We start from the raw sequence: 15,580 nt of genomic DNA, 5'->3' as shown, positions 1-15,580 counted from the left end.
TGCAGTTGGAACGATAAACCTTTTCTAAGCTTTCAATCGTAGCTCAAAAGGTCTTGTATTATTTGTTCCTGTAATCCGAAGGGGGCGAGCTACTTATTTTGTACGTATGAGCTACAGAACTTTTATACCAATGAAATGTTTACGTCAGGTAATAGATTATGATTGCTGTACGACCCGAAAAAAGATAATTTTTAATTTTTGTCGTTTTTACTACAAAAAAATAGCTCGCCTCATTACATTTTATGTCTATTTCAATCCTGTAAAAGCGATTTTAATTCCGTTCAGTATTTTCGAAGTTATCATTCCAACTGCAATTGTCGGTAATTCCCGACCTTTCAGCATCCTCTTAATTTAAATAATGTAAATACGCGTTTGAAAATAACTGCGCTTGAAATGATTAATTGTCCAATTTTGCCTGTAATGTGGCGAGAGTACATACGAATGTCCAAGTACCTACGTAAAATCGTTTCGCCAAAACGATTAAGATACTGAATCGATCAATTTTTCATATTTGAGCAAATATGTACGCAAACCGCGAGAACACCCAAATATATTATCTCTTCGAATTTATAAGCTTTGAATTTAATTTGCTTGTTCACCGATTTTACGAGCAATTATATCGATGTTTTTGACGATCATTCCGACCATTACGCCACTTACCATTAAAGCTCAGGCTGAATACAGAAAAATCCATTTGTTTTCAAAATAGAAAACTGCTAAAGGTAATAACTATAAGGTAATATTGTAATATTATATCGAAACAAAAATTCGATTTCACACTAGCATAATGAAATACTGTACGTGTGTAGCGATAATAACATAAAGAAGAATAATTCTTTTAAGGAGTAACAAAAGTTGGTAGTCGCAATTATATCGTTTGGAAAAAATGATATAATTTTAGACAATTATTTAATAAATAAATTTATAATAAATTAAAAGAATTTGTTTCAATCCCATAATTAAATGTAAAAATGTTCATAAAATTTTCGATATGAAATAAACGTTCTTTTAAACGTAAAATATATTTACTGAATATATTAATATATATAAATTAATATATATTTGCATTTAATCTAATTGATATTGATAAGTCACAAAACACGCCCAGCAAATATATGTAAAAAAAACTGCTATGTACACGTTTCATATCTGTGTTATACAATAGTGTTTGCTGGGCGTGTTGTATTGTTTGAATATTATAATGATCATAAGAGAGCAAAACGATGCCAAACTGTAAAATTTAAAGTAACTCATAACTATCGGACATCCTATTGTAAATATTGTAAATTGATCTTCTCTTTGACCATCTCATCTTCATTCGTGGTTTCATGTTTTCCTTTAACCGAAAATGAATCTGCAAGAGAGCTAACAAGTTCGTTGAACTATCACGTGCAAAACGTGATCCACAGATTATGGTTCCTCCGCCAATCGTGTCATCGAACTCTCCTTCTCTGATTACGTTCTTTCGTAGTCCAGCGCGTCTTCCTCTCCTTTCACTCGGTGGTATTTCGTAATCAAAGATCTCCGACCTTTTTTAACCTAATTGTAAGACATCCGTCTTACTGTTAGAACTGATTTTTTTTCAACATTCATTCGAGTAAATAATAAATCAAGACAAAATAATTTCTCGGAAAATTTAATGTGTGTGTCAACAATGTGTGTTTATAATAATATGTTAAAACGAGGTGAAATAAAATCTCTTCCAAAATTATAGTATTAAATATCGTTCTGTCGTATCGTAATACATATACATACATATATGTATGTGCATTATAGAATTAAAGTGTTAAACATAATAACTTCTGCCCTGAATTGCGACACACACGTCGTCCTAGAAAAACAATTGACTTAGGTGAACCTAATTGAACGAAGCGAACGTGCGTGATGAAAAGCTTGGCCCATTAATTATAAGAATTCATCGACGTTGCTATTGCATCACTGACATACATATACGAATCACCTCTCTCATTACTGTCCATTACTGAAATTATTTATAATTTAGTTAAAGAATCTCATCATAAAGTGTTTTTGTCATTACGTGAATTAAGGCGAGATTGATTTGTTTTAATTTAATAAAAAAATAACACTAATGAGTTTAAAATGTGTATTCTCTGTTAAAAATTAAAATGAAAAACGCGAGTATGTGAGCGATGTTAACACCTAAGTAGCCGCGTAAATTTAAAATAAATTCTTTTCCTCGTGACACTTACTTTATAATAATATACACTACCGCTCATAATTATTCAAACGACAGATATTTTTTATACTTTATTTTCAAGGTTGGGTAAGTAAATATTTTTTAAAAACTAAATTAAATTAAAGTTAATGACTTACAAAATTAATTTAGTTAAGTTAAAAGTTGTATGAACGAAACTAACTCAGTATAAAACTTGCGTTAAGATTAAATTAATTAAAGTTAAATTACTAGTTAATTTTAAAAACCATCATTTATATTAAATTAAAATGTCGTTATTTTTAAAAATAAAATAATTAAGTTTATATGAAATAACAACGAAATATTTTCTTTATATGAAAATGTTTTTTTCTTTTAAATAGGTAAATTTTTAACTTAGACAAAAATTAATAAATTAAAGTTTATGTATATTTAAAAATAACTAGTTGAAATTAATAGTTAACTTGTGTAAAATTAATTAAATTAAGTTAAATGAAAGTTATTAATTATTTAACTTTTAATTTTTTAACTAGTTACTACCCAATCCTGTTTATTTTAAACTCCGTACTTTATTTTAAAAACTAAGTAAGTGTTATATACTGTTAACACAGATAATTATTAGAACAATTGACACTCTGTTTTTGTTGCATTCTAAATTATTGAGATAACGTTCACATCAAATTATCACCAACTATTATTGAATCAATATTATGTATTTGAGTAATTGTTATTAGTTTTTATTACAACCTATTGTAATTATAAATACAATAGATTGTAATAATAAAATAAAATGAGAAATGTTCAATATAGGTACTATCGATTCAAAAATAGTCCAATAAACGTTGTTTCAATATTTTAAATTTAGATTACGTATTACAATTACAACGATTAATCTAAAATTTATTATTTGTGTTGACAACATTATGGGATTTATTCAGTTTTCAAAATCGGAGTAAAGAATAAAATATCTATATCGTTTAAATAATTATGAGCGATACTATACCGTATTTAATAAATAATCTTGACAAAATTAAAACTAAATATGAAAATGATATTCTGTTATTATTAAAGCTAGAAATCTGAGTTTAGTTTTACACAATTGTTTAAACATCTAATCTATAAAAAAACCTAAACTTTTTTTGTAAACACAAATGTGTTTCATTCTTTAAAGTGGCATTTTAGACTGAGAAATCGTTCAATTTATCTATTAATTTAAATTTGTTTCATTCTTGACATATTTTCAGAAAATACAGGTATTTTCAATTCCTCCGAAACAATTAAACGATTAATCAAAAGACGCGGCACGAATAGTAAAATATTCTAAGAATGTATCCAAGATACCCGTTGTATTAAATTACTAACAGATTATTTACGATATAGAGTCGACACGGACCGAGGACATGGGTCATCGAGGTTCCATGGGGTTAACTCGTTTAACCTTTTCTTCTCTACCTCCCGCGCGAGATCAAGATCGAGATCGATGTAGTGTTAGAAATATATACTTCAATTAGAAGAACCTACGATAGCATGTCGCTCTGTTACTCTTTATCAGTTTTTTGTTGAAACAATATTGAATGTGGGAAATATAATACGTGAAATAACGCGCGAATAATAAAAAATATCAATACGTTACTAAATCTACTAATTAATAAGATTATGCAAAGATTAATAACTTTTTTACTTATTGTTAGTTATATTAGTCTAAAATTTAACTTATTTAATAGTACTTTCCTAACCATTCATATTCAAAATGTATTGTATATGTTATTATATTAATTATTAATTCGTATTTTTGCCAAAATTAAATAAAATAGCAAGTGTTGCCATTGTACATCTATGATATATAATCCTCGCGCACACCGCGGTGTTATAAATTCTAGCAGCAAAAGAAATAATGCTATTTGTAAAAATATTAAGTTTTATGGTTTATAAATTATTGATAGAATTTCTACGATTCCAATTTAACTTCAGAGATGCGTGTAGATTGTAGTTAATAAAAGCTTTAGTCTTCATTTAATTTCATGTCAATTCTATTTCTTCTATCTAATCTGACAATGAGACTTGAATAATACTTGAATACTGATACTTGAAAATGTACAAAAGAAATTGACATTAAATCAAATGCAAAGAAGAGAAACTTTTGAATTGTTTGGATTTGTAAAAAATCATGCATATTGTTAAAGATTTATTTTTTGTTGTAAAAAATAAAATAATGTGATATTTTTTAAAATAATGGAATTGCATCTATAATTAATCGCAAGCAACTTTATATGATAATATATTATTTCTCACATTTCATATCGATTTACATAAATGAAGGATATTAGTAAAAAGGACTACATGCTTATATAATATAACTTGCCAAGTAATTCTTTGCCGTAAGAAAATCGCGTTGGGAGTTAAATTGTACGTTACGATCCAGTTACTTGACCTGCGGGTCTAGCATGACGTTGCCTCTTCGGCCTAGCAAGGAAGAGGTCATCGTGACTTTGAAGGTGATCAATTGCCTTCGCAGGTGCAATAAACGAAAAACTACATCCTTTTATTCATTTATTTTTTGTTTACTTATTTCAGAGTCGTGTTTTTAAATTTGTAATTTTTACTAATAATCAAAGTATAGATAAAATTGAACTTTGAAAATCCCAAACAGCTTTATATTCAGAATTTTTTTTTTTTGTTTACTTATTTCAGAGTCGTGTTTTTAAATTTGTAATTTTTATTAATAATCAAAGTATAGATAAAATTGAACTTTGAAAATCCCAAACAGCTTTATATTCAGAATTCATAGTCGATTTACCGACTATTTCAGACCATCTTAAATACAGTCTTAAGATATATGTTATAAGTCAACAGAACCGCATTAGTATTTCAAGACATTACTTAAGACGGTCTTGGAAAAAGAAACTAATTACGAAGTCCGACTTAAGACGTTAAAATCTTTAATGTTTAATCGTTTTACGCGCTTGCACTTAATACACTCGAGAAAAGGAATTAATTTGTACACTTACCAGCTTGAGAATGAAATATTGAGAAAATTACACGCCTTGAAAATGAAAATAAACTGCAAATTAAATTATCATAACGATATGGGACCGTAGAATAAAAAAGAATTACACACATTTCACGTGTACATATATAATATATATTATATTTCCATGATATATCAGTACGTGTACATCCACCTTCAAATACAATGCATAAACATCTATTATTGTAATATTTCCTTTATAATCATACATGTAGGTAATACGTTTAGAGTTTAAGATGCGGTTATGGGGAAAATGTAAATTTTGCGGATCAATCTGTACCTATATATACGTACGCTATCAAGGTACGCTTTTAGATAAATCACCGCCGTTTTAGACACATATTACATATTAATTATTCGATCTCTGTGCTCATGACTATACAATAATTCCATATCTTCTTCATCATCATATCCGTACTCAACTGGAAAAAATCTGTCGTTTTACATCAATTTCAATTATCCTATCGATTACTCGCAATCATTCTCGACAAAATGACTAAGTTGAGGAAGACCGACGATCTGATTGGCGAAAGTGGCCGGAGAGTTATCTCCAATCAGAGGGTAGTAATTCCTATAGTTTATCGCGTTATCTTTCTGCTAACATTTTCCAATTTCTTTTCCTGTCCAGGAGGATTGCGAAGTCCCGAAAACCCGAGAATTGAGTCTCATTCAGTTTGACTCGGAAAAAATCATATTTCTTGTATTAAATATCATCCGAATTTTCCATATTTTTATTATTAATAGGAAGATCTTTTGTAGTTTAATTTTTAAAGATTCAGAAAGGTCGCCGAAAGGAGTAACGTACGATGCGCGAGAATCAATTAGCTATTTGAAACGTTCATTAATATAAACGCATTAATTTTCACTTATAATTTTTTACAGTACTTTATATTGTTATCAAATTTAAATTTTTAAATTGTTATTAAATTTTTTGTATTTAAAAAGTAAATAGTAATTCCTCTCTAAATAAAAAGGATTGTCGTCACGAAGTAAACGCAATTTTCAATTACATTTTGTATTTACAAATATAATTAAATGAGGTTCAGAACTTACTCGAGAATAATAGATAAAAACATTTGTGTTTTACAGAGACCAACTAATGCGTTCTGCAGATACTTCGCATAATTTTATTGAGAACTATTCAGAACTTATTTCATTAGCAGCGGGACAAAACGATAGAATTCGACATAATAGCTACAATATATCTTTATTCCTCGCGCATTTTATCCGGAAGATCCGACGAGCTGCAGCTGAAGGAATGATCGATTAGTGTGAGCCAAGGTCCTTCGAATGCAGTATGCATTCGCCATAGCGTGCGTTTCTGGCTCCAATTCAACGACGACCTTCATCGATGAAGATGAAATGACGGAAAAAGGTCAGGTTTAAGGAGAAGAATATCGAGGAGAATATAAAAAAAGTGAAGTATATTTAAGATACGTAAATAAGTATAATACGGGACAAAAGACGGAAAATTGTATTTAAACCACTATATCGGTCTTACAGACCGTTGTTAAAACGTTACTTGTCAACCATTTTCTTATTTGTCGCCATTTAAATAAATTTTATTTCTATTGTATACGAGATTTTTTTGTTAATCCTCAACACAGCTCTTCCGATCTTTTTTCCCATCACAAATATTCAGAAAACATACATTTTTATTATAATTAACTTATAAAGTTAGCGAGAGCATAATAGCGGTCTGTTAGACCGACATTGTGGTTAGTGTGATTTTTTTTGGGCGTGGTGATTTAAAAGGTAAATAGGTTCTACAAACAAAAATTTTATGAGGGGTACGTATATGCGCGCGCGTATATAAGTGGTAATTTTTGGATAAGGATCGATTGCATTAAAGTTTATCATTGCGAATTGATTATAATTTTCGCATTACCTACATTGTAATCAGAGCTACGATCTAGAAAAAGACGGGGAATCAATTAAGCATATCGATTTTAGTTTCAGCGCAGTTGATCCTGAGCATCGAATATCGCGCGAGAGAGGTAGTCAATGAAAAATGTGTATTAGATGACTGAACTTACAGACGTAGAAGAATGTAATATAATAGTTTCCAATAGCGTAATATTTTGCAAAGCTATTGCCAATCATGATATCACAAGCTTAAAAAAATCATTCATTTCTCTTTCTACTAGAGAGTCTGTACAGAAACGCATGAAAAAAGAGATGTCGAAGCGTGTCATCGAGGCCGTTGTTTTAATCAAGAAATACAAATCGCAATAAGACTTGAAAACGTTGAAATCGTTCCCACAGGACAGATATATCGAGTGAGTTAAATTTTACGGGAAGGAACGTCCAAATGTGCTCGAGGGGACACTATCGGGGAATACCGTCGTCAGAATAATCTTCTAGGGGGACCGCAGAGAAAGAGGAAGTGAAAAGAAAAAGAAGAGAAAATATGAGAAACAAAACGCGTGAGTATAGGAAGATATATGGCGAAGGGAGGAAGGGAAGACATCGTTTAGCCCCACTTCTGAAAGAGACCCATCCGTTGACACTGGCAATTAGAACCCCAGAGATTGCAGCGGCAACTAGAGCTGTAGCAGCAGTCCTTCCGCCGGTGGTAACAATCGCCGCCGCGCCTTATGCAAGCCCGCCTAAACAAGTTTATTGACGAGGTACGTCTACTCGAGATTAGGGAAATCAAGAAAAGGCTTTTTCACAACACTGAAACATCAAGGCGAAAGAAGGGAGAGGAGCCGAAAGCTCGCAGCGTCGAGCTCGGTAAGTCTCGCGAAGTCACGCACATGCATATATTATACGTATCGATACATGCTAGAAGAATAATTTTTTCGCGAAAATAAAAGATTGTTGTTCAAATTTTTGTTTTTTAATTTTTCTAAATTCTCAACAGATCTCATCAAAATTTAGAATAAAAATAACGTTTTGTAAAGTCCACATTCATATACGCATTTCTTTATATTATAATTGTGTGCGTGTGTTTCCATCATCCGTAAAATATCCTCAATTTCCGCAACAGTCAGAAAAATTACATATACAGGAAGAGGAAAAGGACATATTCCGGAAATTTTGGAAGAGATCTCGTTGAAAGGAATCGTAGGAAAAGGAAACCGGAATTGACGAGTTAGATAATCCACTCACTTTTGTGCCGCTCGCATCAGATTCTCCAAAGCGTTGTCTGTATAATCCGAAGAATCGCCACCTTGAAGATCGTCTGCATCTTCTACAAACGTAAAATAAATGCTTCGTTCTAATATAAACTACAACATACATATTTTAATTTAATTACATTGTAATTTCAATTGCGTTATAAATTAGAAAAAATAGACCCTTCATTTTTTTATTTGTGCAACATTTATATAAGCACATATTCTCATGAATTAATATTATCAAAGGACAAACGTATTTTTCGTAGGCGAAAAAGACTTGTATTGCGTATCAATAATCATATACGATCAAGGACGCTTGCGATCCGAGGATTTTAAGGACATATCTCACGAAGAGAAAAGAGCAAAAATAAAAGAGCATCCTATACATTTTATAAGACCATATCAACTCGATCTTGATACGCGACCATTACAGAAAATGACCCTTTTCTTTTGGAAAATAAATTTTATGAAGCAGAATATTCCATAGAAATATATGATATGACAAAGCTACTTATACTAACAATAATCTACTTATACTAAATTTAATTTTATAAATTGTAATAACAGATAATATTAAACAAAGTTATATAATTGTACAAAAAGATATATTTTATATATTCAGTAAAAAATAGAGGCAAATTTAGAAAATATTTCATCCAGCAGCAAACACGTTGAAAATCATGTAACTGAGAAAAAGTATAACTTTCTATATCCTTTATACATATATATTTATACACACTTTTAACTCACGAAATTTCATTAAAATATTAAATGCAAAACATATATTACAAATAAAAAGAAAATTATATTTAAAATTTTCATTGATTTGTTTTTATTATCTTTACTTTTGTTATAGTACCAGTCTTACATAGAAAAAAATTATGATGGTCCATTAAAATTATTACGGCAAATATTGTTATACGTTTCTAAAAATCTTACACACAGAAAATCCTTCCTGCAGCGCAAAGGTAAAAGGTCGAAAAATGATTCTTTTCTTTCTAGAAAATGATACATTATTTTTATTAGTTACTAGATTAAATATGTGTAATATTCATTTAATTATTACAAATTTTATTCACTAAAAATAATTTAAAAGTTATATAAATAATAAAGAAAAAAATAAGACAAATTATGTAAAAAAACAAAACTGTTTATACGTTTTTATACTTGTTTTTTATAAATATTAATTTGTCTTTACAACATTTGTCCCTCACCATTTTTATCTTTGCAATAAAATTTTCAGGAATGCCTAAAATACTATTAATCTCTTTGACATAGTTTACAATCGCGATTCAACAAAATTAAGAATGGAATGATTCAATCACGGTTATATTATTATTTAGATTGCATTTCTGCGCGACAGTAGAAAAAGATGGAAAAATAGAAATTGCAAAAAATAACAAATAATTAGTCATAAAGTTAGACATTAAATTTTGATGAGAATGTTTTTACCAAAATTGTGCCTATATACAGAAAACGAATTAATGATCTGTTATTTTCTTCCTTTATTTTCTCCTTTTCTCTAACGGTGACTCTCGGAATTAAGATGTTAATCTTAGAACTCTCCTTATATATCTCCTACTTTCTCCTTACCTTTTCTCGACACCATTTTATTTCCACGTTTTGTCTTTATGTGAATGCTCTAGGGATGAACATTTCAATATACTCCGTACAATATATGTGCCAAGATATTACGAAATTATTCACGCTTAATAAAAAAAAGTTATCTTTTTAGCAACGTCTCTAACAAGAGAGAGAAAAAAGAGAAAGAAAGAGAAGGGGAGAGGGCAGCTTCATATGAATACATAAACATTATTTATGCAATACTGATTTTATAAATTAATTGTCTTGGTACATTTTCCTAAACTCAAATGTCTTTCATAAATAAGAAGCAATTCTCTTAATAATTATTTAAAATTAATTTATTATAATTTCAGTTTAATATTTGTTTAACATTTAAAAGCTACTGCAGAAATTTTTAAAACTTCTGAATCGATAGAATTAAAATGAAAGAGAAATAATATAATAAAGTATCTTGTAAGTAATTTAGAATAATTTATATATTATAAAATTCCATTATAAATTAATTATGAATTACACGTATTCTGATAATTATTTATTATCAAAATACTTTCTTTAAGAACATATCCTCGCATCACTCGCCAGTTGCTATTAGAGAATAAACGTCATTAGAGGACGCATGAGTTCATAAAATAATAAAGTTATAAAGTAGCCATGATAGTAGAATAAAATCCATTTTATTGTTCGTAAAGTAAGATCGTATCTTTATTATCCACCAAGAGAAACATATACGTATTTGCGTCGCAGAATGTGTAATAATCCAATTATTATATACAACGTTATTACAATGTTTAGCATCCGCGTATTGTTGATCTTATTGTTAGTATACAAACTGTGTAAAGTTCAAGATTTAAAATAATATCGCAATATTTGATCTCAGTATATAATTGACAAGTTAACGCAAAACGGTTTATCAGAAAATATAAATAAAAGTAAAATAAACAGGAATGTAGTTGACAGGACAAATAAAAAAATAACGAAAGAATAATTTGATGATTACGAGATATCGAGAAATCGATGAACAATTGCAACCTTCTTCAAAGGAAGCCCCGATAATCAATCAAACGTGGACGTAATTAAATCTCTGAGACCAATGTTTCATCGGAAACTGATCAAGGTTTCATTAACACTGACAATTGTTACATATAGTTATTAAGTTTTCTTCCATGTTCCAAATGATCCATCACGCTGATCGCAATTATTATAACAGAAACAGTGTCATCATAAAAATAGTTCCTGCCTTAGTTGAAAAATAAAAGGTCGATTAATATAAAGTTACAAAAAATATATTAAATATAGATTAATAATCATCATAAATCATTTTTGAAACACTAAACTATCAGATCAACTCTTTTAAAATAAATATCATAAATTTATATATCCATACTTGCGTTTACACACAAATTTCTTTTTCTAAAATTCAGCTTATAAAATAAACTTTCTAAAATGACTAACAAAATAATATTAATATATATAATATTGATAATATTGATAATATTAAATAAAAAATAAATTTACTTGTTTTGTTTCTAAATTTTACATTATTACCATATCGATACAGCATACAATAATTTACAATAATTTTGGATGATAATCATAGTCAAATGTAATATGCGAATTACGATACGTCACTACATACATGTTGTTTTTTTTCAACTGCGACTTCAAGTGTGGAAAAATTGTTTAGTTAATTTTGACAGCTTTTATGCACGCCGTGCATTATTCGGGTATGTGTCCGATCATACATAAACCTATTCCACTTGCACTCCGACTGCAATCCGACTGATTTGGCATGATGTAAATCCAGTCAGTTTTCGAGTTAAACTTTTGTCGGAGCAAAAAACAAATTTTACGAAATGCAACAAATAATATTATAGAAAGGGCTCAGAAAATAAACGGTACAATATGCATTCCCAATAATATTCAATGGAAGTTTATTCCCCCATCGTCGCCTCATATGGGCGGATTATGGGAAGCAGGAGTAAAATCTTGCAAATTTCATTTGAACCGCGTCATTGGTGAAACATTACTGACTTTCGAAGAGTTAGCCACCGTGTTAATACAAATCGAGGCATGTTTAAATTCGCGACCGATTTGTCAATTGCCTTCCGCACCCGTGGATTTACAGCCCCTCACACTGGGGCATTTTCTGATCGGCAAGCTACTAACCAGTCTAGTAGACATTGATGCAACCGAGATACCAATAAATAGACTGGATCGTTGCTGGTCCAGAAAAAATCGCTCGAGATTTTTGAAATCGGTGGAACACAGAATATTTGACTTCATTGCAGGAAAGATGCAAATGGAAATCCGAAAAACCAAATTTAGCGATAGACGACATTGTATTAATACAAGAGAAAAATATGCCTCCCTTAAAATGGAAGTTAGGCAAAATAATCGAGACCCACGAAGGGGCAGACAATAATTAGGTATGCATTGTTACACTAAAGACTGCGAACGAAAATTTTAAGCGTGCGATCAATAAACTGTGTAAACTATACCTACTTCCGATATATAACGAATGTGCGAAAATTAATTGCCATTAACTGGTAGGCTGTAGGCAGGATGTATAGACTTATAGTATAAATGTATATAGATATTATTCTTAACAAATAAGATCACAAGTTAACGTATAAATTTAAACAAGTAAATACAAGCCGACCGATCTACGTGTTGTCGATCACCATGTTTGCGCGTGATCACAAGGAATAACAAGTGGGGGTCGACAATACGTAGATCGGTCGGCTTGTATTTACTTGTTTAAATTTATACTTAACTTGTGACCTTATTTGTTAAGAATAATATCTATATACATTTATGCTATAAGTCTATACAACTTTTCTATAAAAATATCTCCGCTTGTTTAATTTCTGCTTTAAGATATTATTCTTGCGATAAAATATTTTTACATGACTTTTAGTTAATTTGCAGACATATTTAAAGAATATTTATGTCTGCTATTGTCAGTGGTAGACCGTATTTGGCGTATACATGCGCGATATCTAATTTGTAATTAAATTATTTACCATTATAAGTTTGTATACCATATAATAAACGCAAGACTTAGCAAATTGCACGATCGTAAAAAAGTCAGTATTATGTCTAGGCGTATTACAAGTTTCAACAAGTTTCGAGTATATTGTAACGCTGGCGAGCAAAGTGTGCTATTACAATTTGCAAGTTTTAATACTCGCAAAGTCTCTTCGATTAATTCCGAAACGTTAAATAAATTAGAATACCAATCAAAAAAGTTTGCAAATGCTAAACCACCTTTTAAGAAGTTTGTGTATTTTTCGAAAAAACCCGATAACTCACTCTGTCATCTAATTCTTTGATATTATTCAAAAGATTTAATTTTGAAGAGATCCAAATGCAAGGTAAATCTTACCAATTCCTTTCAACGAGATTTTCCAGCGATCTCACTTTTAGAAGAGATATTTGTTTTAATATAACTTTCTGTACGGGATACGTTTTCACTAGAAAACTTTATTCACGCACACATGAAACACAATATTTATACCATAATTTTTGTGTATTAAACTTATGTTCAAGAATCATTGATATGTGTAAATATATAGTTTTAATTTCATAAATACTTTTGTAAAGAATGGCCGGGTAATGTGTAACGTGACAAAATTTATGTTATCCAAAGTAATAATAATACTTAATTTACGTTAATTATATTTATGAGCGACTGATATACATAACGTGATTTAAATTCTTATATTAGATCAATTACATAACTTATATATTGCAGGAGAAGTTATTAGAAACAAAATAAAGTCAAAGATATACCGTGAGGCAAATTTATTGTAATTGCTGTCGATTCGCAGCGCAGCTAGGGAACGACTGACGACAGCTCACAGATTTCCAATGACCGTTCGAATCGTTAGGGTCTCGAAAACAAGCAAATATAAACAAGGTCGAAGTATCGAATATTGCCAAGCATGTCGATCGTGATATACATATATTTTCCTGCAATATGTATATAGCATATGTTTCGCAAAAATTATATAATGAATTGTAGAAATTTCTTTACAAAGTAAAGCGTGCTGTAAAAATTTGTTTAGTCAATGTACATATTTATTTTTGATAGATACACGGCATTATTTTTATTACGCGTGCACGGTAATGCCAATGATATTAAAAAAAAATAAAAAAAGGATTTCTATCAAAAAACATTTTGCATAAAAAAAATAGTTGATATCACACTTAGCCTGCGGCTAAAAAATATTGAAAAAGTTATTCTTTTTTATATAATTATAAAGATATTTTATCAAAAACTTTTCGTTAGCCGGTGACATCAAAGTAAACAAAAAATTAATTCAGTTAGAAAAAAATTTCGAAATTTTTATTTCACAATATATCTCTTTTTTATTCTCTTTACGTAAGTACGCGATACAAATATCAATTTGTTGCGTTTTCTAAATGGAGATTTGTTAATCGTTGCTTGCAAAAAAGATTTGTAGAGTATAATAAATATGCCGCTCCTTTTATAATTCTTACCCTTATAGTAATTATGTCATTAAAAAATCGGTTATTTGCATCATAGTGCTCATAAATACATAATTATTTAGTCACTTTCGAATACGTGGAAATTAAATAATTCGAATTTACATATCGGTAACAATGACTCCTAGCAAACGCAAACGTAAGATCTAAGTCACCGTAAAAACGTTTCAAATTTTTGCAACGTTTTTTTATACTTTCTCTAAAATACTGTCCAGCTTCTGAGTTATTTTACATTATGTTTGAAGTGGTTTATGGCTGTCCATTAACGCACAAAAAATGATTAGACTGTAACTCACCACCTTCGTCAAAGTAGGGATTGGCGAAGCTCCTATCGGCCAGGACGACCAACAGAAGGGACAACCACAGCAACCAAGCCCTCATGCTTCACGACCTGTGCCCGCTCGGCTCACAGTTCGCGCTCACGAGAAAATCCGACAGAGATGAAACGCAAAGTCTGTGCCGCAGGCTCCCGCTGGTCCTTCGCTCGAGGAAGGAGTCTCACCCTCGGCTCACCACCGACTGTACTGGGGTGCGAGTGAGGGTTCCGCCGCGATCGTGGCGCTTATATAGACGCGGGAGGCGTGGCGATGCGCCCCCACGAGGATATGTAGAAACGGAGCTTGGGGCTTCTGGATCGGACGCCAAGTTCTCCACCACGCGCGCTCGAATGCGCACTGCGTGATCGTGTACTGCAGAAACATCCCTTTCAAGCGGAGCAGAGAAAAAATCGTTTTCGGCTACTGTTTGCTCATGCACACTTCCGACGAACTCGTACTCTCGGACGGGAGCAACTGGTTGCGAAGCAACTAGTAGACTCTACTCTTCCTTCGTCTTTTCTTGTCTCTCTCTCTCTCTCTCTCTCTCTCTCTCTCTCTTTCTCAACTTTTTGAACACAAAAGCACATTGAAAAGTTGAAAATTAAATACCAAAATACACTGCGCAAAAAAATTATGGCATAGAAATACACTGCTCAAAAAAATTATGGCATAGAAAAATTTTGAGCAAAAATTGGTCAACTTTGGTTAACGGTAACTCCGCGAAAAATCATCATAAAATGATGAACTTTTTTTCAAATGAAAGCTTGAAATCTCTACTTTAAGATACTGTGAGTCGATTTTTAATTTAATGCACCCCTGTTGCTGTAAACTTTTAAATCTAAGAGCA

The 15,580-nt window shown here is 30.7% G+C and overlaps 1 protein-coding gene across 3 annotated transcripts; it reads right to left on the bottom strand.

Annotated features, from left to right (window-relative positions):
• Window positions 1-6,929: 6,929 nt before the first annotated feature.
• LOC105454949 (U8-agatoxin-Ao1a-like) lies at window positions 6,930-14,973 on the bottom strand. 3 transcript variants are annotated; one of them, XM_011697937.1, is made up of 3 exons: window positions 14,713-14,973; window positions 8,316-8,397; window positions 6,930-7,837 (listed from the first exon to the last, which is right to left on the bottom strand). In XM_011697937.1, the coding sequence occupies exons 1-3, from the start codon at window positions 14,795-14,797 to the stop codon at window positions 7,675-7,677; spliced, it is 330 nt and encodes a 109-aa protein (XP_011696239.1). In that variant the 5' UTR covers window positions 14,798-14,973; the 3' UTR covers window positions 6,930-7,674. The 3 variants fall into 3 exon arrangements, with proteins under 3 accessions (XP_011696239.1, XP_011696242.1, XP_011696240.1); XM_011697940.1 differs by having other exon boundaries at window positions 6,930-7,810; XM_011697938.1 differs by having other exon boundaries at window positions 14,716-14,973.
• Window positions 14,974-15,580: the final 607 nt, after the last annotated feature.

Source organism: Wasmannia auropunctata, unplaced genomic scaffold (genome assembly GCF_000956235.1).
Source record: "Wasmannia auropunctata unplaced genomic scaffold, wasmannia.A_1.0 LD335968.1, whole genome shotgun sequence".
NCBI lineage: Eukaryota > Metazoa > Arthropoda > Insecta > Hymenoptera > Formicidae > Wasmannia > Wasmannia auropunctata.
This window is presented reverse-complemented; position numbering and strand designations above follow the sequence as displayed.